Source organism: Triturus cristatus, chromosome 6 (assembly GCF_964204655.1).
Source record: "Triturus cristatus chromosome 6, aTriCri1.1, whole genome shotgun sequence".
NCBI classification, from domain to species: Eukaryota; Metazoa; Chordata; class Amphibia; order Caudata; family Salamandridae; genus Triturus; species Triturus cristatus.
This window is the reverse complement of record NC_140589.1, coordinates 107,810,179-107,836,940: the sequence shown is the minus strand read 5'-3', so window position 1 is coordinate 107,836,940 and position 26,762 is coordinate 107,810,179. Positions and strand designations below refer to the sequence as shown.

Sequence of the window (26,762 nt, the reverse complement as noted above, 5' to 3'; positions counted from 1 at the left end):
GCGGGGCTCGACTCCGAGGAGGCATAGGTCGACGTCGAGGAGACTTGGTTCGACGTCGAGAGGACGATCGACTGCGGGGCGGCACTCGTCGTCGAGGGCGAAGAGACGCCGTTCGAGGTCAAGGTACAGTTCGACGTCCCAGACATCGGGGAATACGTCCTCGGTGATTACGATCTCCAGTCGAGGATCGGGGAGGCGCGGACGTTCGCCTTCGGTGGCTTCCCCGCGGGACAGGCCCGCCAAGAAGAGGAGAGTGGCCGCGAGCCCGGACAATGATGATGGGGGCTCTCCGGCTAGAAGTGATGGGGCTTCAGACCATCTGACCCCGCTGCGTACCCAGCGGCCTCCTTTGCCTCCGGTGCCCGACCTTCCACCGGCGCCTCCACCGGTGCCTGCACTGCCTCCTCCTCCTCAGCCTCCTCCTCTTCCTCCGCCTCCTCTTCCTCCTCCTCCACCTCCTCCGCTGCCTCTGCCCGTGCCTCAGCTGCCTGCCTCACCACCGCAGCCACCGCCTCCTCCCCCGAGGGTCCCTCACCGGCAGAGATCTCGCTCTCGCCCTCGCAGGCGATCACGGAGTAGGCGCAGATCCTCCACTCGCTCTGGACATGGTCGACGGAGGTATCGGTCCCGTTCCAGAGGGTCGAGGGGCACGTACTCTCCGGGGGCTGGCAAGTATTCGCCCTCGCTGTCAGAGACGCCTCCTTCCCGCGTCTCTCCAGTGGATGACATTGCCACGTTCCAGGAGGTGTTGCTGAGAGGGGCTGCGAAGTTGGGGATATCAGTGACTACCCCTATTCCCACTACGTCTGTGATTTTTGAGACTTTGCATAAAGTACATCTGTCGCGCCCCCTCCTCCCGCTGGTCCCAGGACTGGAGGAACCTGCGATGGAGGTGTTCTTAACGCCGGCTGTGGTGAAGCCGGCGCCCTCGAGACTGTCAAAGAAGTACAGGGCCCCTGACTCGGATCCGGCGTTCCTCAGAGTGGACCCCCCACCGGATTCTGTTATCGTGGCGGCGGCTCGTAAGCAACACTCTACGACGCCTTCCTCCACGGCTCCCCCGGATAAGGAGAGTCGCAAAATGGACTCCTTGGGGAGGAGGATGTGCTCTACGTCGGCTACTACAATGAAGGCCGCTAGCGCCTCCGCTCTGTTGGGGCGCTATGACAGGTCTCTTTGGGACTCCCTGCAACAGTTCGCGGCCTCCCTGCCCAGAGACAAGAGGGAGGATTTTCAAGAGGTGCTGAACGAGGGCATGATGGTCTCTAATCAGATCATCAGTGCGGCGGGGGACGTGTCGTTGTTGGCAGCCCATGGGTACTGCCACGGCATACATATGAGGAGGCATTCCTGGCTGCGGCTGACTCCGCTCAAGCCGGAAGCGCAGCAGAAGATCGCCAATCTACCATTCTCTGGCACGACGTTATTCGGGTCGCATGCGGATGACGAGATGGCCCGCATGAAGGCTGAGGCGGAAACTCTGAAGGCGGTGGGGCTGGAGCGGCCTAAGGAGCAGAGGAGGTCCTTCCGTTCCTCGGGCAGGTGCTACACCAAGCAGAGGGGCCAAGGGCGTCAGTCGGGCCCCCAGCAACAGCCCCAGCAACAGCAGCAGTACCAGAGGCAGCCCTTTCAGAAGCGCCAGAGGGGCAGAGGCCAGCATCAGTCCTCGGCGGGGAACAAAGGCCCGTCCGGGTCGAAGCCCTGAAAAGTTACTTCCCCCTCATCCGTTACCCGCTCCGGTGGGGGGGAAGTATTCAACACTACCTGGCAGAGTGGAGGACAATAACACAGGACAAGTGGGTGCTGAATATTGTTTGCAATGGCTACTGTCTTCGGTTCACCAGTTCGCCTCCACAGATTCCACCAGTGCGCTCCCTTTACATGGTGCGGGAGCTCCAGCGGGAGGCGGACGTTCTATTAAAAAAGAAGGCGATAGAAGCTGTTCCTTTGAGGCAAAAAGGAAAAGGTCTCTACTCACGCTTCTTTCTCGTAAGAAAAAAAGACAAGAACGAGTTCAGGCCTATTCTGGATCTGCGTCAAGCAAACAGGTGGATCCGCCGAGAAAAGTTCCGTATGTTGTCCCTGCATCAGATTTACCCTCAGTTGCATCGAGGAGACTGGCTGTGCGCCATAGATCTGCAGGACGCTTACTTTCATGTGCCGATCGCACCGAAGCATCGCAAATTCCTGAGGTTTCTGGTAGGCAACAACCATTACCAGTATTCCTTACTCCCGTTTGGCCTGAAGTCTGCGCCACGGACGTTCTCCAAGTGCATGGCAGTGGTCGCGGCACACCTGCGGAAGACCAAGGTGTTTGTGTACCCTTACCTGGACGACTGGTTGATCAAAGCGTCCACTTATCAGGAAGCCCAGTGCCATTTCAACAGGACGGCGGCTTTGCTTCACCGTCTGGGGCTGCACATCAACATGACGAAGTCAGTGCCGATCCCTGTGCAGTGTCTCCAGTACTTGGGGGCTTCAGTCAATACCTTGACCGCAAGCGTGTGTCCTTCGGAGGAGAGACGCTTATCGATCCGTGGGAAGGCTCTGCATCTCATCTCAGCCCGCTCTCCTACGGTGAGGACGGTGTCTTCATTACTGGGGTCGATGGCTTCTTGCATCTTCCTCACCCCCAATGCACGTCTGCATATGAGGCCCCTGCAGGAATGTCTGGAGGATCAATGGGACCAGAGGAGGGGGCGTTGGGAGGACAAGATCCAGTTGTCTCAGCACGCTCGGCAGTCTCTGAAATGGTGGTGTTCCCCAGAGAATGTCTGCAAGGGGACCCCTTTTCACAAGGACATTCCGGCCCAGACCATAGTGACCGATGCGTCTCTCCAGGGCTGGGGAGCGCATTCGGGCCCTCTTCAGATTCAGGGGATATGGTCGCAGATGGAGACGACCTACCATATCAACTTTTTGGAACTCAGAGCAGTACACTTGGCCTTGAAGGCGTTCCATCCCTCCTTCAGGGCGTCCTCCCTGCTGGTTCAGACGGACAATACTACGACCATGTATTACCTCAACAAGCAGGGGGGCTCCCGGTCACGCACCCTGTCTCGGGAGGCACAGGCGATCTGGAACTGGCTGGTGGCCAGGAATCTGACGATCACGGCGACCCACCTGCCGGGAGTGCAGAATGCCCAAGCAGACGCGCTCAGCAGACTCGTTCAAGAGAACCACGAGTGGGTGCTAAACGACGACGTGCTAAGAGACGTCTTCGCAGAATGGGGCACTCCGGATATAGATCTGTTCGCCACGGCAGAAAACAGCAAATGCCGCGACTTCGCGTCCAGGTACTACCAACCAGGGACGCTGGGGAATGCACTATGGATCAGCTGGTCCAACAGCTTTCTCTACGCCTTTCCACCCATTCCCCTGATTCCGGCGGTGCTGATCAAGCTGTCGCAATCCAGTGCCAGAATGATCCTGATTGCTCCGGAGTGGCCGAGACAATGGTGGTTCACCGACCTTCTTCACCGGTCTGTTCTGCCGCACCGGCGCCTGCCGTGCCGGCCGGACCTCCTCACGAAGTTCGGAGGGCAGATGGTTCACCCCAATCTCTCGTCCTTGAGTTTGGCAGCATGGCTCCTGAGCTAGTGCAGTATGGACACTTGAACCTGCCTCAGGACTGTATGGAGATCTTAAAAGAGGCTAAGAGACCGTCTACGAGGACCTCCTACGCCTATAAGTGGAAGAGATTCTGCTTATGGTGCAAGGCGAAGGACTTTGACCCTACATCCTGTAAAGAAGACGTTATTTTGCCTTATCTGCTGCAGTTAGCTCAGTCTGGGCTTAATTTCCAATCTATTAAGGTTCATCTCGCAGCTCTGACTGCGTATAGGAAGGGCCCTTCTCAAACCTCATTTTTTCAAATCCCTGTGATTAAGGATTTTTTGGAGGGTTTGCGTAAGGTGTTTCCCCCTGTTAGAAGGCCTTCTCCACCTTGGGAATTGAATGTGGTGTTATCTAGATTGATGAGGGAGCCTTTTGAACCTATCCATAAGGCTTCGCTGCAGCATTTGTCTTGGAAGGCGGCCTTCCTTGTAGCCATTACATCGGCCAGGAGGGTGAGTGAGATTCGGGCTCTGTGTTGCCAAGAGCCGTATACTGTTTTCCATGCTTCTAAAGTAGTGATGCGTACCCATCCTAAATTTTTGCCTAAGGTGATATCAGATTTCCATGTGAATCAGATGATAACTTTGCCTACGTTTTTTCAGCATCCTTCCTCTCCGGCGGAGAGGTCTCTGCATTCACTTGATGTGCGTAGGGTGTTGAAATTCTACCTGGATAAGACAAAAGATATCCGCAGGTCGGATCAACTGTTTGTTAATTATGGTTCGGTAAGAACTGGTTTAGCTACCTCAAAGCAGTCCATTTCCAGATGGATTGTTTCCTGTATTCAGCTTTGTTACCAAAAAGCTAATAAAATATTAGGGGGTAAGCCTACAGCACATTCGACTAGAGGAAAGGCGGCTACCACCGCTTTGCTTAGGAATGTTCCCATTGCTGACATTTGTAAGGCTGCCACCTGGAAGTCAGTCCATACGTTTACAAAGCATTACTGCCTGGACTCTGATGCTAGGGCAGATGCGCAGGTTGGACAGGCTTCGCTAAGGAATTTGTTTGCACAGTGATTTGTTGGTGGTTGGTCTTACTCCACCGCTTCTTGTTGGTTGGGATGGGCTTGCCATTCTATTCATAGATTATGACTATACACAGAGATCCCCTACTACAGAAGGAGTAGTTTCTTACCTGTAACTCCAGTTCTGTAGTAGGGGTATCTCTGTTATAGTCATAAGCGACCCTCCCTCCTCCCCGGTGGAGTAACCTGACGGTATCAGGCCTGTTGTTATACACCTTCAAAAAGAACTGAAAGTAACTTGTGTTGGCTGTGCATCCTGGGATACCGGGGGTCTCTGGAGAGTTTCTTAAAGGCACGGTATCCCTTTAGCAGACACATAATGACAGCCTATAGGGCTTGTCTGTCCACCCCTTCCTCTCTATTGTTTAAAGGGATTTTGGTGAAGGGAGTGTGTGATAATAAAGGAACATGTCAAATGTGAATAAAAATGACATTTCAACTTTATTTTGGCTTTTGTGTTCACTTCAGAGGAAGTGCTGGCCAGTGCAGCCTTGTGGTGATTAGGCTGTATTATTTTGTCTGTCTCTTAAGTGTCTTTGCAGGTTTGCAAATGCGGGACAGCTTAAGAGATATTTTTGATTGCTCCGGGGTCCCCGCACATGGGCGGGGATTATTCATAGATTATGACTATAACAGAGATACCCCTACTACAGAACTGGAGTTACAGGTAAGAAACTACTCCTTCATCCGGACCCGAAATCACTGCACTTAGCGGCCTGGCTCCTGAACACTGCGAATTTCAACATCTAAATATCTCAGCGGAGTGCAGAGAGATCCTATCAATAGCCAGAGCGGATAGTACGAACAAAACGTACAGGATGAAGTGGATGAGATTCTGCTTATGGTGCAAAAGATGTAACATTCATCCTCTGAACTCAGCAGCTCACGAGATTATTCCATACATTTTGCTTTTGGCAAAGTCTGGTCTGGCTCATGCATCGATAAAGGTACATCTGACCGCAATATCACGCTACTTCCTCGGGACCATCCATGTGGTCCGCAAGAGTCATCAAATAATTCATGAAAGGATTGTTCCAGGTTTTTCCTCCAGTAAAGCCTCCATCACCTCTCTGGCAATTGAGCATTGTTCTTTCCCAATTATTGAAAAAGCCCTTCGAGCCAATACACAGGGCAGATCTTAAATTCCTGTCGTGGAAAGTTGCGCTTATCATCGCTCTCACTTCAGCCATGAGAGTCAGGGAAATACAGGCTCTCATGATCCAAGACCCCTTCTCACAATTCAAAGAGGACAGAATGATACTCGGTACTTTTGGAATGAATTTTTGATTAGTCCTAACTGATTTTCATATAAATGAGCCACTAATTCTCAATCAGTTCTTTCCTCAACCAACAACAGTGGCGGAAAGAGCTCTCCACTCGCTGGAAGTCTAACGCTGTCTAAAGTTCTATTTGCAAAAGACTAGACCTTTCTGCAACTCTTCACAACTTTTTGTCGCCTACAGCGCACCCAGTAAGGGTTCCCTTTGTCAAAAAGGGGAATTGCCAGATGGATTTCCAGTGCAATAGAGTATTGTATTCAGGCAGCTGGACGACCTCTGAATGCACAAGTCTGTGCCCATTCGACAAGAGCAGTGTCCACCTCCACTGCTTTGTTTGCGGGAGTACCGATCCAGGATATCTGCAGGGCAGCAACCTAGAGAAGTACGCACACCTTCACCAGGCATTACTGCTTGGATGCAGCCACAGGAAGAGATGTGGCGGTGGGAGAAGCGGTGCTGAGGAACCTTATCCAGTAACGGTGAGCCCTCTTTACCATCCCTCCTTCCTTTTTCTCGCTTTGCAAATAAAAATGCAACCACAATAGCTCAAACTTTCAGTAATGCAAGACCTGTTGCATTGCAAATGCTTGTTTGAATTTGGAATGGCCTAACCGATGTAGACACCTGTGCCATCAATCTTTTAGTTGATTGCTATGAAGCTAGAAAATTACCTTGTAAGTTTCTTTAATGCTAGTGATGAAACATTTTTTGTCTTCTTTTTATGGTGGCGTATTGAGAGTAAGGAATGTTATTTACTGCATGATAAATCCTTTTGTTTGCAGCTCACTGCTAAGCATATTTTGTAAAATGTGTTTAATAAAATAAATTGGTTATACATTTGAAAACACAAATGACAATGACATTTCCCCCAAAACTGTAATTACGGGTAGAGCTTTGTAGCCCATCCACGTACTGGGTAAGAATGTAACTGCTGAAGAAAATGTGGTTTAAGGGCTGTTGTTTTTAGGTCGCTCCTAGGCAGAGCATGCGCTGGTCTGTGAGGCATGCTGTATTTGAGTATTGACATGAAGCTCTGCCACTCTCCGCCTATATTTTGTATTTGCTTGTGTCATTGTCCTTTGTAAAGTCTGGCTTCTGTTTCATTAATTACCTTGTTAGTCCCGCCTTAGTACCGCCTTGTCTTCATTTGTAACCTCCCATGAAGACTGGCCCTTTTACTTCTGTTGTTACACAGTATGTTTTATTTAGTCTGTAAGCACTATTTTCTTTAATGAGTTTCTCCTACTGCAGGCGCAACATGCTTTCCTGCAATATTCAGCGTGCTGTGCACGCTTCCACTTTCCAAGTAGCCAGGGACTGTAAGGACAGTTTCTGTGAAATGCAATATGTCTAGTGTTTACAAGAGTTTGAGCTATTGTCATTTTAAATGACAATGCAATTCATGTATGTGTTAATTATCAAAACGGCTAAATAAAAGGCATTGTCATTTACAATGCCAATAGCTTAAACTTTCACAAATGCGATAATTATTGCATTGCAAATGCTGGTTGTATTTTAGTGGTTTTAAAGCAGACAATCACTTGCAGTGTACCACAGGTTACCATGATGAATGAGAATGCTAAATATATGTATATATGTTTTTTAACATAGCAAAAGCTGAAGAGCTACAGTTACAGAGAACAGTTTTTCTTCCCTAACAGTGGGAAAGTAGAGTGAGGAAGTGGAAAGTGAATTGAATTGGCTTACTATTTGTATTAATTAATCAACATAAGCATTCAATCGTTGTGCTTTTTTCTCACAGACCCTGGATCCGTATAAGAGACCATGGGCTGACAAGGGCCAAGGTGATTCTAAACAAGATGCAGCAACAACCACCAAAAAAATATCAGTCCCCGCCAAAGGTATATCTGCAGCTTTGATTAAATATTTGAATTGTTGGGAGTAATGTGTGCCTAGCTGAGAAGTGAATATCACAAAAAAACATTCCCGTATACGAAGTACCCAGTTGTTGGTAATGGGAGATCCCACATGTATGTGACTTTAAAAGTTTTGAAACCTATCATAAGCAAGCCACATATTTTACATCATTGGGAAGGGGATACAAAAAATAACAAAATCAACAGTAAACACAATCGAGTTTGAAAGTACACCCCTAATGTCTCACTGAACAAATAATTTTAGCAAGATGCAATTCTGTGCTTTGCATTGAGTGGCACAGCAATTATTCAGTATTGGAGTGTCTTTCATAAATCCTCATGCTTGAATCATTCCCCATTGTCGAAGTGGGAGTCCCACTGTACCATAACAAAGTAGTATATATTAAATTAGCATAGCCTATAAGGGTACTAGGCCCTGAACTTTATTAGCCTATCCATCTCCTTTTTAAACGAACATTGGCAAAGCCATCTGGTGTTGGGCCCGGATGTTTGTAGTTTGTTTTTCCTCTTGGAAAGTCTTTGGAAGTCACGAGGTCGGTGACTCCTCCTTTGGATCGTGTTGCGCATGGGCTTCGGCTCCATCCTCAGATTGATTTTTTTTCCGCCATCGGGCTCAGATCTTCGCGCTCCGGTTCCGAACTGCTTCCAGTTCGACGATCGACGCGCAATCCTCACCCCAATTCGTGGTATTGTTTCGATCGCGATCTCCCCACTCGACGCGCCTCTCATCGGCAAGACCTCCGGTTCCAGTCGTCAACGGCGGCCTTCGGGCCTACCCAAGCTCCGGTCCTGGCTAATGGAAAGGACTCCATTTAAAAAGTGCCCTCGATGTGGGTCCAAATTCCCCCACACCGATCTCCACGAGGTGTGCAACCTCTGCCTCTACCCTGAAAACGAGGCTCGAGAGTGTCCGGTGTGCAAATACTTCTGGTCCAAGTAAACAATTAGGGACCGAAGAGCCAGAAGAACCATGGCACACTCCGATGAGGGACTCGTCAGAGCCTCCGAAGCCGACGATTCAGATGTGGAGGACATCACTCCGGCACACACCCTCACCGGCACCGAAAAAGGCTTCGTTCACGCCTTCGGGCCTAAGCAAGACCAAAGACACTGCTTCCCACACCGCACCTTCGGGACCGGTAAAGAAGCTAATTAAGCCTTCAGGCGGCTCAGGCTCGAGCCAGCCCACCGTCAGAGCCGAGAAACACTCTTCGGCACCGAAAAAAAAAACGGCCTCCATCTCGACACCAAGCCCCACACCGAAACACTCTGGGTCGAGACCCAGCTCCTCGGCACCGACCCCATCTTCGGTGCCGACAAAAGGGCACCGACACTTCGAAGCCGAAATCCATCTCAGCGCCTACTAAACAATCTGAGCTTTCCAAGCATGGTTTCAAACAACGAACCAGCACCGACAAACCTAAGAAACCAACGGCCCAACGCCTTCTGCGCCGATGGACCAACCAACCTCTCCAGAACTACTCACACCAGATCCCTTACAAAAAACATTAACTAAGGATCCCAAAACTGGACATTTGATGCTCTCTATCAAAAAGAGACAGTTAGAGAAACCTGCTCCGCCTCCACCTCCAAAAAGGAAGGACTCTGCTACCTCCCCTTTCAGAATACCTTCCCCACCTCCTCCACCTTCCCCTCCTCCACCTTCTCCACCCCCACCTCATCATTCCCCGACCCCATCCCCGGATGATGATGATCAAGGGGATCCATACGATGACATAGGGGATGTGCCCCAAGATATACCTACAGGGGACCCCACTCCCACAGGATCCCCAGACCCATGGGACGATTATAATGTCCCTGATATCCCTAACGTCCCACAAGACGATCTTTACCCTTCCAGATCTTCTCCACCAGAAGACTCCTTGGGGTTTAATCATTTACTGCAAAGGGCGGCACACTACCACGGGGTAGATTTACATACCGACCCAGTGGAGGAGGATTTCATTCTAGATACATTTGACACCACACATAGGACAACCTCCATATTGCCTATGCTAAAAGGTGTTATAAAGCATGCGCCGGAGATCTTTAAGGACCCAGTTAGGGCCAGGGTCATTAACCCGCGCATTGAAAAGAAGTATAAAGCCGCCCCAACAGATCCCTCCTACATCAGAGGGCCAGCGCCACTAGATTCCCTGGTAGTATCCATAGCACGGAAAAGGGCCAACTCCCAGGCGTCCGGTGACGCACCACCACCGGACAAAGAGTCTAAACTCTTGGACGCATCAGGCAAGCGTACTGCATCTCAAGCTGCCAATATATGGCGTATCGCCAATACACAAGCACTACTAGTGAGGTATGAGAGAACCCATTATGACGAGCTAGAAGCCATAATGCACCATCTCCCTGATAAATACAAAGCTGGGGCCAATGAGCTAATTCAGGAGGGCAAAACAATTACTAACACCTCCATACGTTGTGCCTTAGATGCAGCAGACACAGCCTCTAGGGCCATCAATACTAGTGTCCTCCTCCGTCGCCATGCCTGGCTAAGGATATCCGGTTTTAAACCGGAGGTACAAGCCTCCATCCTCAACCATCCCTTTGACCAGGAACATTTGTTTGGCCCAAAAGTGGATGACGCCCTAGAGAAAATGAAAAAGGACACTGACACGGCAAAATCCATGGGAGCCTTACAATCTCACCCTCCCAGATGCTCCTTTCGCCGCTCTTCCTTTCGGAGCACATCCAGAGGCTACTCCTCAGACACCGCTTCCACTTCATACAAATCCCCTACTCAGTCCACCTTCACAAGGGGTTACCAAAGGGGCGGCTACAGGGGCAACAATAACAAAGGCAGAGGCAAAACAAACACCTCCCGCTCTGCCACCGCGCCTACCCAATGACTTCCCTGCGCTTCCACCAGACCATCCCACTCCGGTCGAGGGCAGACTCCAACATTTACTTCCGGTCTGGACTACCATCACCTCGGACAAATGGGTAATTCGGTCAGGCTACTGCCTAGAACTAATATCTACACCCCCAAACATTCCACCCAGACAATGCCCAATGTCACCAGAACATCTACTGCTACTCAAGCAGGAGGTAATCTCCCTCCTACACAAAAAGGCAATAGAACACGTTCCTACCAACCAACAAAATATGGGGGTCTACTCCCTATATTTTCTCATACCAAAAAGGGACGAGACTCTACGGCCCATCCTAGACCTTCGGCCCCTAAACAAATACATACACTCAGACCATTTTCATATGGTGACGCTTCAGCAGGTAATTCCGCTACTTTCCCAAAACGACTTCCTCACAACTTTGGACCGCAAAGACGCTTATTTCCACATCCCAGTGCACAACGCTCACAGGAAGTACCTCAGATTTGTAGTGGACGGCCAACACTACCAAGTCAAAGTACTCCCGTTCGGAGTCACAACCGCACCACGAGTATTCACCAAGTGCCTCGCAGTGGTGGCAGCACATCAGCTAAGACAGCACATTCATGTCTTCCCATACCTAGACGACTGGTTGATAAAAGCTAGTTCATACAATCAGTGTGTGCAACACACACACACACCACGATCCAGCTACTTCACCAGCTAGGCTTCACGGTAAACCACGAAAAGTCCCATCTACAACCATCCCACATAAAACAATATCTAGGTGCCACTATAGACGCCTCAAAAGTGCTCGCCTACCCCAATCCTTCCAGGATTGCAAGCATTCAGGCTCTACGTGCAAAATTCATAGCACAACACTCCCTTCCAGCTCGGGTGTATATGCAACTAATAGGGATGATGGCCTCTTGCATCTTCATAGTACCTCACGCAAGACTCCAGATGCGTCCTCTACAAGAGTGCTTAGCGCGCCAATGGAACCAGGCCCAGGGTCAATTAACAGATCTGGTGTTGGTAGACGGTCGCACCCATCGCTCTCTGCAGTGGTGGACCACCACAAACCTTTCCACAGGTCGACCGTTCCTGGACCCGGTTCCCCAGATAGTACTAACCACAGACGCATCGCTCTCCGGCTGGGGAGCTCATCTATTGCATCTCACCGTGCAGGGCACATGGACACCTCAACAAAAGTTACTCCACATCAGCCATCTGGAGTTACTAGCAATCTTCTTAGCCCTAAAATCTTTTCAAACATAGATTTCAAGCAAGGCAGTCCTAATCCGCACAGACAACATGACAGCCATGTACTATATTCAAAAACAAGGCGGCACACACTCTCCACAGCTCCACAGCTAGCACAGAGCATATGGAGATGGGCCCTACCCCAGAAAATCTTTCTCCTAGCTCAGCATGTCCCAGGAGTCTAAAACACTGGCAGATCTGCTCAGCAGACAAATGCAACAAATCCACGAGTGGGAACTCCACCCACAAGTTCTACACCCGTACTTTCAGAAGTGGGGGCATCCACAGATAGACCTCTTCGCCACCCACGAAAACACCAAATGCACAAGCTTCGCCACCAGATATCCACACCCATTGTCCAAAGGAAATGCGATATGGATGAACTGGTCAGGCAGATTTGCATTCGCTTTTCCACCTCTCCCACTCATTCCACTAGTGGTGCCCAAACTACAGCAACACCCCCCTCACACTAATCCTAGTAGCTCCAACTTGGGCCAGACAACCGTGGTACACCACACTGCTGGAACTATCTGTAGTACCGCACCAAAAATTACGCCCTCTTCACACCTCTTAACCCAGAACCATGGAGAGATCAGACACCCGGACCAAGCTCAGCTCAACCTTGCGATCTGGCTCCTGAAGTCCTAGAATTTGGTTATCTGAATCTTCCCCCTGACTGTATGAACGTCATCAAGGAAGCTAGACGACCCACCACTAGAGCGTGCTATGCCGCCAAGTGGAAACGTTTTGTTGTCTATTGTCACAACAACTCCATCAATCCCCTAGACGTCTCCATCCAACACATCATAGGCTATTTACTACACCTACAAAGGTGTAATCTAGCCTATATGTCCATTCGACTACACCTCGCATCTATAGCAGCTTATCTACAAAACAGGCAACATCTATCGCTCTTTAGAGTACCTGCCATTAAAGCCTTCATGGAAGGCCTTAAAAGAATTATTCCCCCCAGAGTGCCACCCTCACCTGTGTGGAACCTAAATATCGTTCTCACCAGACTAATGGGGCCTCCCTTCGAACCATTGCACAAATGTGAACTCCAATTTTTAACCTGGAAAACCGCTTTTCTCGTAGCCATCACTTCCATCAGAAGGGTCAGTGAGATACAAGCATTTACCATTCAAGAACCGTTTTCTGCAAATGCACCATAACAAAGTTGTTCTCGGTACCAACCCAAAATTCCTCCCTAAAGTAATTTCTCCTTTTCACCTAAACCAATCTGTAGAACTACCAGTATTCTTCTCGCAACCACAAACTGTTGCAGAAAGGGCTCTTCACACACACTAGATGTCAAACGAGCCTTACACTACTACATCGAGAGAACACAACCTTTCCGTAAGACCAAACAACTGTTTGTCTCTTTCTCTCCACCACACAAGGGCAACCCCATCTCCAAGTCGGGTATAGCTAGGTGGATTGTCAAATGCATTCAGATTTGCTACCACAAAGCGAAACTAACGCTATCCGTTCCCCCTAAAACCCATTCTACACGTAAAATATGGGCTTCAATGGCTTTTCTAGGAAACATCCCATTAGATGACATCTGCAAAGCAGCTACATGGTCAACACCGCACACTTTCACCAAACACTATTGTGTAGATGTGCAAACTAAGCAACAAGCTAGTGTGGGCCAGGCTGTCCTCAAAACATTATTTCAAACCACTGCAACAGAGACGGGTGGTCGCCGCTAACGGTAGGTACTGCTATCTAATCTATGCACAAGTGTGTAATCTGCAGCTCATATGCCTCGAACGGAATATGCTACTTACCAGTATGCATATGTTCTTGGCATGTAGAGCTGCAGATCTACACAAGCCCACCCGCCTCCCTGGCTACCTGTATCTGTTCCAGTTTGTTTTTTAGATACACACACATGGGCATCTTCACTGTTTTTACTACGCTCCATCTTTCCCTGCTGGCGAAAAACAATCTGAAGATGGAGCCGAAGCCCATGCGCAATACGATCCAAAGGAGGAGTCACCGACCTCGTGACTTTCTAAGACAGAGGTGTCAAACTCAAATTCATCGGGGGCCGCATCAGCAGTTTGGTCACCCTCAAAGGGCCGGTTGTATCTGTAGGAGTATGTGTCCACTCTTTATTATCATAAATTATTGTCACTGCATTCAATTTTTTGTAATAATATCCAAAGTTTACTGCTCGGACTTTTAAGCAGAATAATAAGCAGACCCCCCCCTAATAAGCAGACTCCCCCTCCCCCCCACATACATCATATGTACTTACAGTACAGGAGAGAAGGGTTCAGGCAGCCGTTGGATCTGTCACATCACAGGATGGCATGCGCTCAATATAAAAACAAGTGGAGGTTTCCTCAATGCATGTAAAGTGGAGGTTTCCTGTGTAGAACGCTAGAAGGCAGACGTTCTCTGGCTTGGAGGCTGCCGCGCATTGCGCTGAAGAGGCGGCCGCGCATGCGCTGAAAACTGTCCATAGGTAGACTTAACCAAAAAAGAGGCAGTACAAATGTTTGCAAAGGCCTCACAGTAAGTTGTTGCGAAAAAACTCTTTTAAATAGTGGCTCATGCGACTTCTTCAAGCTACACCAAGATACGTTTGCTAACTGAGTTTACAATAGCAATCAGAAAAGCAATCAGTTTAAAAAATAAATGGAGTGAAGGCAACCCGAACACTAACCCTCAGGGTGAGGAACAGGACAGCACCCCTCTATTTCCTGAAACAAGGGGACACGGGGGTGGAGGGAGAGCTTACCTGCGTTATCCAAGCTCCGGGCCGGGGATCACATAAGTTCCTCCTCCTCGGGATCCTGCGTGCGGGGCAATCACAGCTCGCAATCCAGGAAATGAAAAGGGAAAGCTCAGCCGAGCCAGCACCTGGGGCGCGGGAAGGCGCTGCGCGGGCGGACGGGGCAGTCAGCTCATCTGATCTAGTTCAGTGGCAGCCCGGGGAAATCTCAGCGCAGCCTTCCCTGGCAGCGCCGCTGGAGGAGTCCGCTTGTCCGCCCGCGGCCAGCGCCAAGAAGCTAAACAACAATCCACACAAACAGTGACACACTGTGGCTGCCTGGGCTGCAGAAGCCGAGACCAGCGACCAGGAGCCTGAGGAGCAAAGGGGCAGAGTCAGCGCCGGCTGGGGCCCTGCAGGGCAGAGGGACGCGTGCTGCACTCGCTGCTCCCAGGGCTGCTGCACCTTCCTGCCCGCCTCCTGCCCCTCCTCCTTTCACTCCTCTCTCCGGTGCGTGGTGCGCTCCCAGCTCCGCAGGAAGGACAGCGACAGCAGGTCCCCCTCGGAGCTGCAGTTACATTCTCCCCAGTAACATGGCGGGAGGCCTGAGGAGCGGGAGAGGGAGGGAGATGGGCTGCCACGTAGCAGGAAGGAGGGAGGGAGGGGGGTCAAAGGGAAAGTGCTCGCGTCACTCCACCCACTCCTCTCCCACTGAGCAGCACCGGCTGAAATGATCGCATCTCTCGCACACTTCAGGGAGGGCTGTAGTATATTACAATAATTACAAGTTTGGCTGGCGGCCGGCGGCGGCTACACGGGCCACATGAGGAGGTCTGGCGGGCCGGATTCGGCCCGCGGGCCTTGTGTTTGACACCGCTGTTCTAAGACTTTCCAAGAGGAAAAACAAACTGCAAACATCCGGGCCCAACACCAGATGGCAATCTATGCACAAGTGTGTAGATCTGCAGCTCTACATGCCAAGAACAGATGCATACTGATAAGTAGCATATTCCTTTCTTTACTTTAACCCATGTTGCACAGCAACCAGCACTCTTCTGCAAGCCAATAGATATTGTATAGGCAAAACCTATTGGCTTTGCCAAATCTTTTTGAGTTTGTTCCTTGCAATACTCATGTTGTGCATGCACTGGAAGGACGAATGTAGTCAAAATACAGCAACCCAGCACTACACGGTGTTTTAAGATATAACCAAAGTACTCTAGGCGGCGCAACATCCTGTGATTGTTGGCAAATCACTCTCTCCAAATTGCGCTATATAAATCTACTGCAAGCAGAAAAAGGCAAAACGTTATAGGAAAATAGTTCCACCAAAGTGGATGTTAACAATATTTTGGCCACAGGAAACTGATAAGAGAAGCAGACTAGGAACAAGCATTGGTAAATGCAGGAAAATGTTTTAACCAATAGGAAAGGGAGGAAAAGTAAGTGTTAAGCACAGGAACCATTGAAAACCAGGAAAGCTAGGGGGTGGGGATGTAAGCCCCCTTCAAGATTTATATTAAAAACAATAGATTTCACAAGCGCAGCACAAGCCTAAAACGTAGCAAAACTTTCACTATAACCAATCGGGTAATAGCACCATCTAGAACACTCCCAAGAGACTGATTTCCTCAGATTTTCAACGAACATAATGTGTGAAGGGAGTGAGTCTGAGCTCTGCTCATTTTCCTCTTCTAACAGCATCTACAGCCTTGGATTTGTGATTGCTACTACCATGTCTTATGGAAAAGGCCTTTTTTAAGTCTTTGCAAGACCTGTGGAAAGAGAAAAGGGTTCATGTGGATGACCCACATAAGGACTGTATGTACTACCTCGATCCCCAGCATGAGTTTAAAGTGTGTAAAATCTTCCACACTTTTTCCTCTAAAACTTTGAGAAAGAGAGGGGAGGCTACAAAAAAGATGAGCAGAGCAGCTCGATCCACCCGCAAAGCAGCAGGAAGCAGCATAAAATGATAATAACTCTTTGTTTCTAACTGCCACTGCATAAAAGCAGTGGGAGCGACGCTCCGACATAGCCGAGGAGCCGCCACAGGGTATTGGACTTGGTTACCTATGGCCATGCCCTAGAATGTGCAGAACAACCACCAACTCAGCCCAGGGGAGCAACCTCGTGTTCACTTGCAAAAAAAAGAGGCCAACATAAGGCTATCTAAAGAAGCAATAGAAAAGGTTCCTGTGACGCAAAGGAAAAAAGGATTCTTTCCTCATAAGGAAGAAATCTGGAGAGTCTAGATCTATATTAAATCTCAGGAAACGCAACAAATTCCACATGAAACAAACCGTAAGAATGGTAACTATTTCGGATATCTTGCATCGTCTCAACAGAGGCGTGTAGGAAGCTGGCTCTGTATATACTATACCTCATTTTGGTATAGTATATACAGAGTCTAGTGGAAGCCCAAAGCTAGGCAGAGGTACAAGTAGATGGCACCTTACTCTCAATTTGTGGTAGTGTGGGCAAGCAGTAAGACTTTGTCAGAGGGTAGTGTTAAGCATTTGTTGTACACAATCACGGAGCAAATGATATCACACACTCAGACTGAACTCAGACCAATTTGTTTGTATAAAAATATTATTTAATTATTTTATTTCTGGAACCAAGCCAAGCCTCTGGTGCAGGTAAGTGAAATAAAACTTAGCAAAATCTTATTCAGTTATTTACAGTTGAATGCAGGTTTAAATGCAGTTAGTTGAATTTCAGGTAAGTCAACAGTTCGAAAAGACTTTCTAGTTACTTTACTGTTTACTGTGGACATTACTTTTTAGATTACTTTTCAAGTTACTTTTGCTATGCCTAGATATCACACTGAGACATTTCTTAGGCAAAAGGTAAATAATTAACTTTTAGTACATTTGCAGTTTTTTAATGTTTCATACAAACCAACTCCACACTTAAAAGAATTTTCAAGGAAAAACAGTCAATACAATCCTATGGACGGAAATTAAGTTAACGGTTTCAGGTAAGTACTTATTTGTGGGAGTTCGTATTCTGGGGTTAGAACCAGAGTTCCCACAGGGTCGAGGATGCACTCACAACACCCTCAGCGGCACTAGGGATGGCCGTATACAGAGTGCTGAGGCCCAATGTTATCCAATAGGGGGCCTCCGGTTGGTGGCTGCTCACGAGCAGGCCACAAGGTTGTGGGAGCAAAGCTCCTGCTGTTAGGCTCAGGGCAAATAGGGATCCAAATTAGCACCCAAAGTACACCCGCAGTGGTTCGGGGCGACTGGGTGCAGGGTGCTGTTTTGTCGTCGGGTGCCCTGTTGATTTCAATGGGGATTCTCTGGTTGCAACAATCACTGCAGGCTCAGGGGGAGGGGGATGCATTAGCAAAGGTTGGCACACCTCCCTTCCTAACTTGGTTTTCCTGACGATTCTCCTGCCCAAAGTGGGGGGTCCGAACCGGTGGGGTCTAGTTGTTGGAAGGAGCAAATGGCTGAGGTAGCTCACAAAGGTGGCAAGCCATTGAAGCTTTCCCCTTCGTGGACCCTGCCCATCCTGGGGGAGGAGGCTTGGCACCTCGTTCCAGGATGTGCATTGTTTCGGACCCCCGAAAGCAGCAGGCTATCGACCCAGGGGTCCAGAAACATGTCTGGTGGTGGCAGCTGGCAAGTCCGGTTGTTTTTCAGGGGGCATCTCTAAGATGCCCTCTGTGTGCATTTTTCATTAAATCCCACACTGGCATGATTGTGGGTTCAATGTGCTGAGAAGTTTGATACAAAACTTCCCAGTTTTCAATGAAGCAATTATGGTGCTGTGGAGTTTGTAATAACAAACTACCAGTACCATATACTCTTAATGGCATTACTGCACTTACAATGTCTAAGAATTGGTGTAGTTACTGTAGGCGTACAGGGATCATGCACCTGTACCCTCACCACTGGTATAGTGCTCCCAGGTAGAGGTGTGGCTGACCTATGCCAGGGCAGTGGGTTGTAGGCATGGCATACAGGGATCTGTGCCATGTCGACTCTTCACTTGGTTCTGCACCAAAACACGCAGCCTTCTGTGTGTGTAGTGTGCATGTGTAGAGTGTGTGTGTGTATACGTACAGGGCCTCTATGGGTGGCACAATAAGTGCTGCAGCCCTTAGAAGCCTTCCCGGGCCACAGTGCCCTTGTTTTACCTATGGTACCATTTACAAGGGACTGGCATGTGGCCAAAGACTGCCAATTGGATTTTGTATCAATGCAGTTTAGGGAAAGAACATAGGCCCTGGGTACTTGGTTGGCAGGAACCTAGGGCACACTCAGTCAAAGTACATCAACAGTTTCGCACAACTAATGAAGCGGCCCTTAGCCTATTCATAAGGCTGACTTCAGATTTCTCATGTGGAAGTTGCTCTTATCCAGTATTGGGGTATCTTTCATAGATTCACATGCCTGAATCATTCCCCGTCGCCGAGGCGGGAGTCCCACGGTAAAATACAAAAGCAGTGCCTAAGTAAATAATAGTAGTAGGCTAAAGTAAGCCAGAGGCCTAAAACTTAGTAGCCTATCTACATCATTATACGAAAAGAACAAACAAATAGTTCTAGCCAATCAGCTACTAGCACCCTCCAGAACCCTCACAGCAGAGGCAGTTCTCCTCAGATTTTCACCGCATGTCGTGTGGAAGGGAGTCTCCCTGAGTGCCTACTCAGTTTCTTCACTTTTTCTTCAGAATGTCTGATAAGAAAGCTCTGTTTAGACCCTGCAGGACCTGTGAAAAGAAAAGGGTCCATGTGGACGACCAACATGAAGATTGTATGTACGGTCTACATCCTAAGCATGTTGCTAAGGATTGTAGAATTTGCCGTACGTTTCCTGCTAAGACTTTAAGGGACAGGGAGGCAAGGCTGCTTTTATGGTTAAAATCTTCCTCGGCTGAGAAGGATGACCGGGCCTCGACGTCTAGCAAAAGGGCTAGATCGCTTGACAGCTTTCCCAGTGAAGGAAGAAAGCATCACAAGGCCTCTCATGAAGTTTCTGACCATTCAAAGAGGTCACAAAAATTATCCTCTGGGTCATCGCTGTCTTCGCCCTCTGGGGTATCCAAAAGACCTTCAGTCTCTAAAACCGTGAGTAAAACCCAGGTTAAGACTCTAACACTGGTTTCCTCTCATACGGTTTCTGTGACTTCTACTGCCCCTCTGTCGACGGCTACAGTCTCCACTACGGCCATTTCTTCACCTATTGTGTCTTCTAAGATATCTACTATGTCTAAGACGTTTGTTTTGAAAGATTCGTCACCGAAAAGTTCATCTTCTAAGTCTCCGTCGACAACCACGTCGACGTCGAGCTCATCGACGATGGTCCCATCGACGACGATTGCGTCGCCGACGAAGATTCCATTGATGACGATCCCGTCGGCGAAGACGAGCCCGTCGACGAAGACGAGCCCGTCGACGAGAAGTTTATTGAAGGCGATTCCACCAGTTTCTCAGACTACGCCTATTTCTTATACTCATTTTCAACTAAAGACTTTCCATTGGCAGGATTACAGCAACATATCTCCTCTTATGCCATCTCATATGTAGAGGATGAGGAAGATGATGAGGGACCGTTCGGCATAGCTCGGCACCCCTCGGAACTTCATATAAAATGCCAAGATTAAGATGAGGAAGAGGATTATCAGGAACATTTTTACCAGGAAGGCCTTGTGAGAAGTTGGCCTGATGTATGATGTCACTAGTTCTAGTGTACACCTTATATCAGTCCAAACAACCCTTATGGTGATTGGTTGTACCTTATAGACCAGCTATCCTAGTGGTAGCATGGACAAGAGCAGTCTTGGGCTAAACTCTGAATGGCATGTGAAGCCAGCTGTGATACCATATATAATCCCTTGAATACCAAATGGAAGGACACCACAACAGATATATATATAAAATAAAGTGTATTTATTCTAGTCAAACCCTCAGCACTCTTTATGAGATTAGAGGTAAGTACAACACAGTCTTATTTAAGCATACATTAAGTCACACAGGTAAGTAATACAGTTAGGCCCTAGGGGCCACGCAAACCATATACTAAAGAAGTGGTATAAGGACCACTGTCACGGAAATAGGATAGGCCTAGGCCTAGGGAATCACTGGGGCTACACTACACTAGCAACAGTTAGGAAGTGGGAGGCCCACGGGATTCAGGTGCAGAGTGGAAACACTCACGCGTAATGCGTAAAAGTCGATAGAATTACTAGCAGTTAGAAATTAACAGTTTAAGGACACTTCTGAAGCAGCTAGAGAGTCGAGACTCGGAAACTAGACCCTAGGATAGTCACTACCCTTGTGAGCACCGAAGTACCCAAGTTACCTAGCCCACGGGCTGCGGGTGCATAGGTGTGAACTTGCGTCGGGTTTCGTCGTGAACTTCTATGGATGCCTGAAGCAAAGTTGCTGACAGGCAGTCAGTGAAGAGTGTCCGGTGGATCCCAAGGCTGGGATCAAGAAGAGAGGAGACCTGCAAGCAGAAGGGACAGAGTTAAGGTCACTAGCCAGTGACCACGTGGAACCAGGAAGGAACCAGGCGATGTCGTGAAGATTGCAGGTGAAGGGTGAAGCTTGTCACTGCAGCCACGGGTACCAGGAGACGTCGAGGACGACCAGGACCAGGAGGCGAGCTGTCCCACGAAGGCTCTTGCTGTCGGCGGCGTCGAAGTTGAACTAGGACTCACCAAGCCTTGGCAAGCGGAACCCACGAAGAACGGAGGACTTGCTTCTGGTGCAGACCAGGAAGGACTGGGGTGCTTCTCTTTTGCAAAGAAGCGGGAGCCAGTCTGGAGGAGCCAAACCAGCAGTGGAAATTTCAAGGTGTGTCGTCACAAAGGCCGCTAGCCAACGGACAAGCAACCGGACAGACGCGGCAAGCAGGAAAATGCAGAAGGGCCCCACGCAGGACTCGTGGAGTGTGGGGGCTGATCTTCGGTGCAGATGGTGCTTGGGGTTGGGGCTTCTCAATCCCCGGTGCACAACTTCGAGGGTGCCTCAGAAGCTGCGCTGGAAGATACTCGCCACTTTTCCCAGGTAGCCGGTCCCACGTCTCTCGTCGCCTCCACGGATCTCAGCTCGGCTGTGGATGTGGATCAGGGTCGGAGAAGTCTGGAAGTCAAGGCTCTGGTCGGGCTCTGCAGTCGGTCCCCCGTAGAACTTAAGCAAAGCAAAGGGTAGTCTCTTGATGGTGCCTGTTTGCACAGGGTAGCCACTCCTTGGCCACAAGGGAGATTCTTCAGTCTTCTTCTTTCGTCGAATGTCGAAGGTCCAGAGTTTCTGTTCAGTTTTGCAGGTTCAGGATAATCTAATCTCCTGGGGCCCAGCTACCACTCTTATACTAATCTGGGGTGCTGGGTTGCCTGCTAGGTCACGCCTTATGGGTGGGACCTGGGAGGGGGGTGGTTACACCCTCTTCCCTTTGTCCAGTTTCGCGCCAGGACTGGGACTGGAGTGCCCCAGCACCGGTTTGAACTGGACTATGCATGGAGCACCTTGTGTGCCCCAGGCAGTGTCTCGTTTCATTCATCCCTCCCTGCCCCAATACACTAAGGCCTGTCTGGGGTGGTGCTCGCACCTCCCAAGGCAGGAAACCTATTGTCCAAGCCTCCCTTGCTGGGATCACTCCCAGCAGCAGGAGGTCAGACTTGTGTCGTGGCAGCAGCATCCATTTTGTGATGCTGGGGCTCTGGTTAACTTTAACCGGGTAAGTAGGTTACAACATGTCTTCTCCCTCTAGAAGGGAGGGATAATATCCTCATCCCCAGAAATGGGATGGGGGTATTATTCCAAAGTGTTAGACACCTTACACGAGATGTTTTGATAAAGCCAAACCATAGTTACCATAACCGTTTAAGATTATAAGGCACTTTAAGAGTATATGGTAGGCTATATCGTAGAACAGCTTTAAGGACATGGTTCCAAAAGCTGCAGACAGGCTCAGCTCATGCTAGAGCACCATCTCACATGTTACCAAGCACTCTGCCTCCAGGATTGTTAAGGCCTGCCATAGGAGTGGCTGATAGGTACACATGTGTCTATATGTAAGATAGGTATAGGAATACTACACCTAAGCAAGGAGTGATTACACGACCTTGCCCCAGCTGAGTGATCAGCCAGTTGTGTCATAATGGAAGGCCAGGCCTGGGGTGGCATAATACATGCTGCAGCCCCTGGTAGGCCTAGGGTACACCTCTGCCCTGGGTACCTAAGGTACACTGTACAGGGGCCAATAAGGTGATCCTATCCAAATGGGTAAAGTACATAGTATCAATTTAGAGAGAGAACAGCAGGGCTGTGGGTCTGATTAGCAGGCCCACAGCCACATCTAAGTCGAAAACCAGTAAAGCAAAAAGTGGGGGTGAACATAGAAAGCAGACCCTACTCTCCTACATCCATCACCCCAGAGTGTAAGCTCATAGCTGACACGCTGCCTAAATCTGTGTCATCGATTGGGGCTCCAGGTGAATTACAAAAAATCCGCCCTCAAACCAACGCAAAGGTAACACTACCTAGGAGCACTTATAGATTCCGAAGTAGGAAAAGTGTTTCCTTCAGAGGAGAGACAGTTATTCCTCGCTCAAAAAGGCAAACGTATCATGGTCAACAATCTGTCTACAGCGCGACAGATATCATCCCTGCTAGGGGCCATGGCATCTTGCATATTCCTAGTGCCCAACGCCAGGTTAAGAAGGCGTCCTCCAACAGGATCTAGAGGACATTATGGGACCAAAAGGGTTCTCTTTGGGAGGACAAGGTGTGTCTTTCAACAACAGCCAGGCAGTCGATCAGGTGGTGGATGAGACCGATCAATCTACGGGTTGGAATTCCTTTTCATCAAGAACCCCCATCGCAAACATTGATCACCGACGCATCGCTCCAAGGGTGGGGCGCGCATCTGGGGACTCTGCAGACCCAAGGGCTTTGGTCCAGCAGCGAGCAGCTGTATCATGTCAACATGCTAGAGCTCAGGGCAGTCCATCTCGCCCTCAAAGCTTTTCTGCCCTCAATCAGAACGAGTTCCATTTTAGTACAAACTGACAACACCACCACGATGTACTACCTAAACAAACAGGGAGGTACTCGTTCCAAGACTCTCTCGCTGGAGGCTCAATCCCTATGGCACTGGATCCTGGCAAGGAACATTTCCATAAAGGCGGTACACCTGCCAGGCGAGCTCAACGTTCAAGCGAATTCGCTCGGTCGGCACTTTCAAGATCCAGAGGACTGGGTCCTCAACGACGAGGTGCTAGAGGACATTTTCGAGGAGTGGGGCCGTCCGCAAATAGATCTCATCGCGGACGAAAGCAACACAAAATGCCAAGGCTTCGCCTCAAGGTACTATCGACCAGGGTCAATGGGGAATGCCCTTTTGATCGACTGGTCAATGACATTTGTGTACGCCTTTCCTCCTCTTCCGCTAATCCCGACAGTGGTGACCAAGCTGCAACACTCAGCCACCAAGATGATCTTGATAGCACCGGACTGGCCGAGGCAGTGGTGGTACCCAGATCTCCTTCATCTATCGATCTGCCCGCACAGGCGTCTGCCGTGCAAGCTGGACTTGCTAACCAAGATGCAGGGGAGGATTTACCATCCCAACCTTCCCTCACTGAGCTTAACAGCATGGCTCCTGAAGTCCTCCAGTATGGCCATTTAGACCTTCCTCAGGAATGTATGACCATATTAAAGGAAGCTAGGAGACCTTCTACAAGGCACTCATACTTCTGTAAGTGGAAGAGATTTTACATATGGTGTATTCAAAATCAATATAACCCTACAAAAGGTCAAGAGGAAGTGATTCTACCTTATCTACTTCACTTAGCCAAGGCGGGATTGAAATTTTCCTCCATCAAAGTGCACCTGGCGGCCATTACGGCCTATAGGCGCTCTCCCTCTCAGCATTCATTCTTTAAACTACAAGTGGTGAAGGACTTTTTGCAGGGCCTCAAAAAGGTTTACCCCCCAATAAGGCCTCCCTCGCCATCTTGGGAGCTGAACCTGGTTCTTTCAAAGCTTATGAGTCCACCTTTCGAACCCATACATAAGACTACATTACAGCACCTTACGTGGAAAGCAGCCTTCTTGGTAGCTATTACCTCAGCACGTAGGGTGAGTGAAATGCAAGCCCTTTGCTCAAAAGAACCCTACACGGTTTTTCACCTTAATAGAGTGGTTATGAGGACACATCCATCTTTTTTACCTAAAGTGGTGTCCGATTTTCATGTAAATCAGACTATCTCGCTACCAACTTTCTTTCCCAACCCCTCCTCGCCAGCTGAGAGGGCGTTACATTCTTTGGATCTTAAGCGAGTTCTCAAATTCTACCTGGATAAATCTAAGACTATCAAAGTCTGACCAACTGTTTGTAAACTATGGTGCTGTCCGTACAGGTTTTGCAGCATCTAAACGCTCTATTGCCAGATGGATTGTGTCCAGCATTAAATTGGCTTACCAACTAGCTCAAAAACCGTTGTGGCCTCTACCTAAGGCACATTCCACAAGAGGAAAAGCAGCTACTGCTGCGTTTCTCAATAATGTCCCACTCGCCGAGATCTGTAAAGCAGCTACTTGGAGATCTGTCCATACATTCACAAGACATTATTGTCTGGACTCGGACACCAGAGCAGACACTCGAGTAGGGCAAGCCTCCTTGAGGAACCTGTTCTACAACTGACTATCTCGGTTGTTTTTTCATTTCAGTACAGTTCTCATTTGCCTGCAGGTGGGCTCGCTATTCTATTAAGTGCTTATGACTATTGATGAGGATCCCCTGGAAGAGAAGGATAAGTTACTTACCTGTAATCCTAGTTCTCTTCCAGGGGTATCCTCATCAAAGTCATAAGCAACCCACCCGCCTCCCCAGGCAAATGAGAGGATGCTATTCTTAAATCTGAAAGTATATATTTGTGTCTAGACCTACGGGTCCCGCAAAGAACAACTGACCCAACTGTCACCCCTGAGGCATGAAGCGATCTTGGGATCAGGGCTGCCTTAAAGGCACGGTGCCAGTTTTTATCTGTACAAGGCTTTTCAGTCTCTATGGTATTGTATTACAATGCAGCCTGCAGGCTGACAATATTTTTTTATCTGTGTTTGGCACAGTGTTTTTTTTTCTTTCTCATGAGGTTTGACTTATTAAAGAAAAAAAAGTTTTCAGGTGCATTTGTATCCCTATGGTGTTTATTTAGATATTTATATCTATTTGGGAATGTTTACATTCATTATTATTACATTGTCTAGCCTACTATGGGGGCTGCATTGGCTTGGAAAAAATAATGTGTTTATACATATACAGAGCTGTATATATGTGTTTTTCATATATAATTTTTATTGTTTCCGGGGTCCCCGTACATGGGCGGGAATATTCAGTGCTTATGACTTTGATGAGGATACCCCTGGAAGAGAACTAGGATTACAGGTAAGTAACTTTATCATTCTCGTTACTTTTGTAATCCAGTGCTGGGCTCCTAGGTTCAGCACTGGGACATCTATCTAAAACAGGCAAGTAATTAAGTTTTTATCGTTAGCACAATTTTTAAAGAATATTTTTAAGTTTCAAAAATCAAAAAATTACTTTTCAGGGTCATTACTGAGCTTCAAGATGCAACACTGAGGTGTCTCCTAATAACAGGTGAGTAAATCAGAATTCGTTGTTCGGCTGATTTTAGATGAATATTTTAAAGTTCCAAAACTCCACACTTCGAAGAATTTCCAAGTGAAACCAGTCAATGTTAGCCTATGGAAGAAAAGTGAGTTATCGGCTTTTAGGTAAGTACTCGACTGGCAGAGTTAAGGTTCTGGCCATAGACTCGGGGGGGTCTCCCAGGGTCAGGTAGGTGCAGTTGACACACCCTCAGCGGCACAGGGACAGCCGGGTGCAGAGGTAGTTAGGCCCAATGTTATCCAATGAGAGGCAGGGGGCCTTCGGTTGGCGGCTGCTGGCGAGCAGGCCACGCGGCTGTGGGAGCTGGGCTCCTGGTCACTTGCTCAGGGCAAATGGGGAAGTAGATTAGAACATAGGTTGCACTGCAAGGGACACTCTGGCGGCTGGGTGCGGGGGGCTTTTGAGCCGTCGGGCGCTCAATGTTATTCAATGGAGATCTTGGAAAGTGAAC

At 48.8% G+C, this 26,762-nt stretch overlaps 1 protein-coding gene across 3 annotated transcripts in view; it reads left to right on the top strand.

The window, feature by feature from the left end:
• Positions 1-26,762, top strand: part of LOC146816467 (uncharacterized) — a 589,990-nt gene that overhangs the window by 513,305 nt on the left and 49,923 nt on the right. For all 3 annotated transcript variants that reach the window (XM_085610299.1, XM_085610297.1, XM_085610298.1), the window contains one exon: positions 7,688-7,787. In XM_085610299.1, the coding sequence (XP_085466425.1) occupies positions 7,688-7,787 (100 nt within the window). The remainder of the gene's footprint in view (positions 1-7,687; positions 7,788-26,762) is intronic.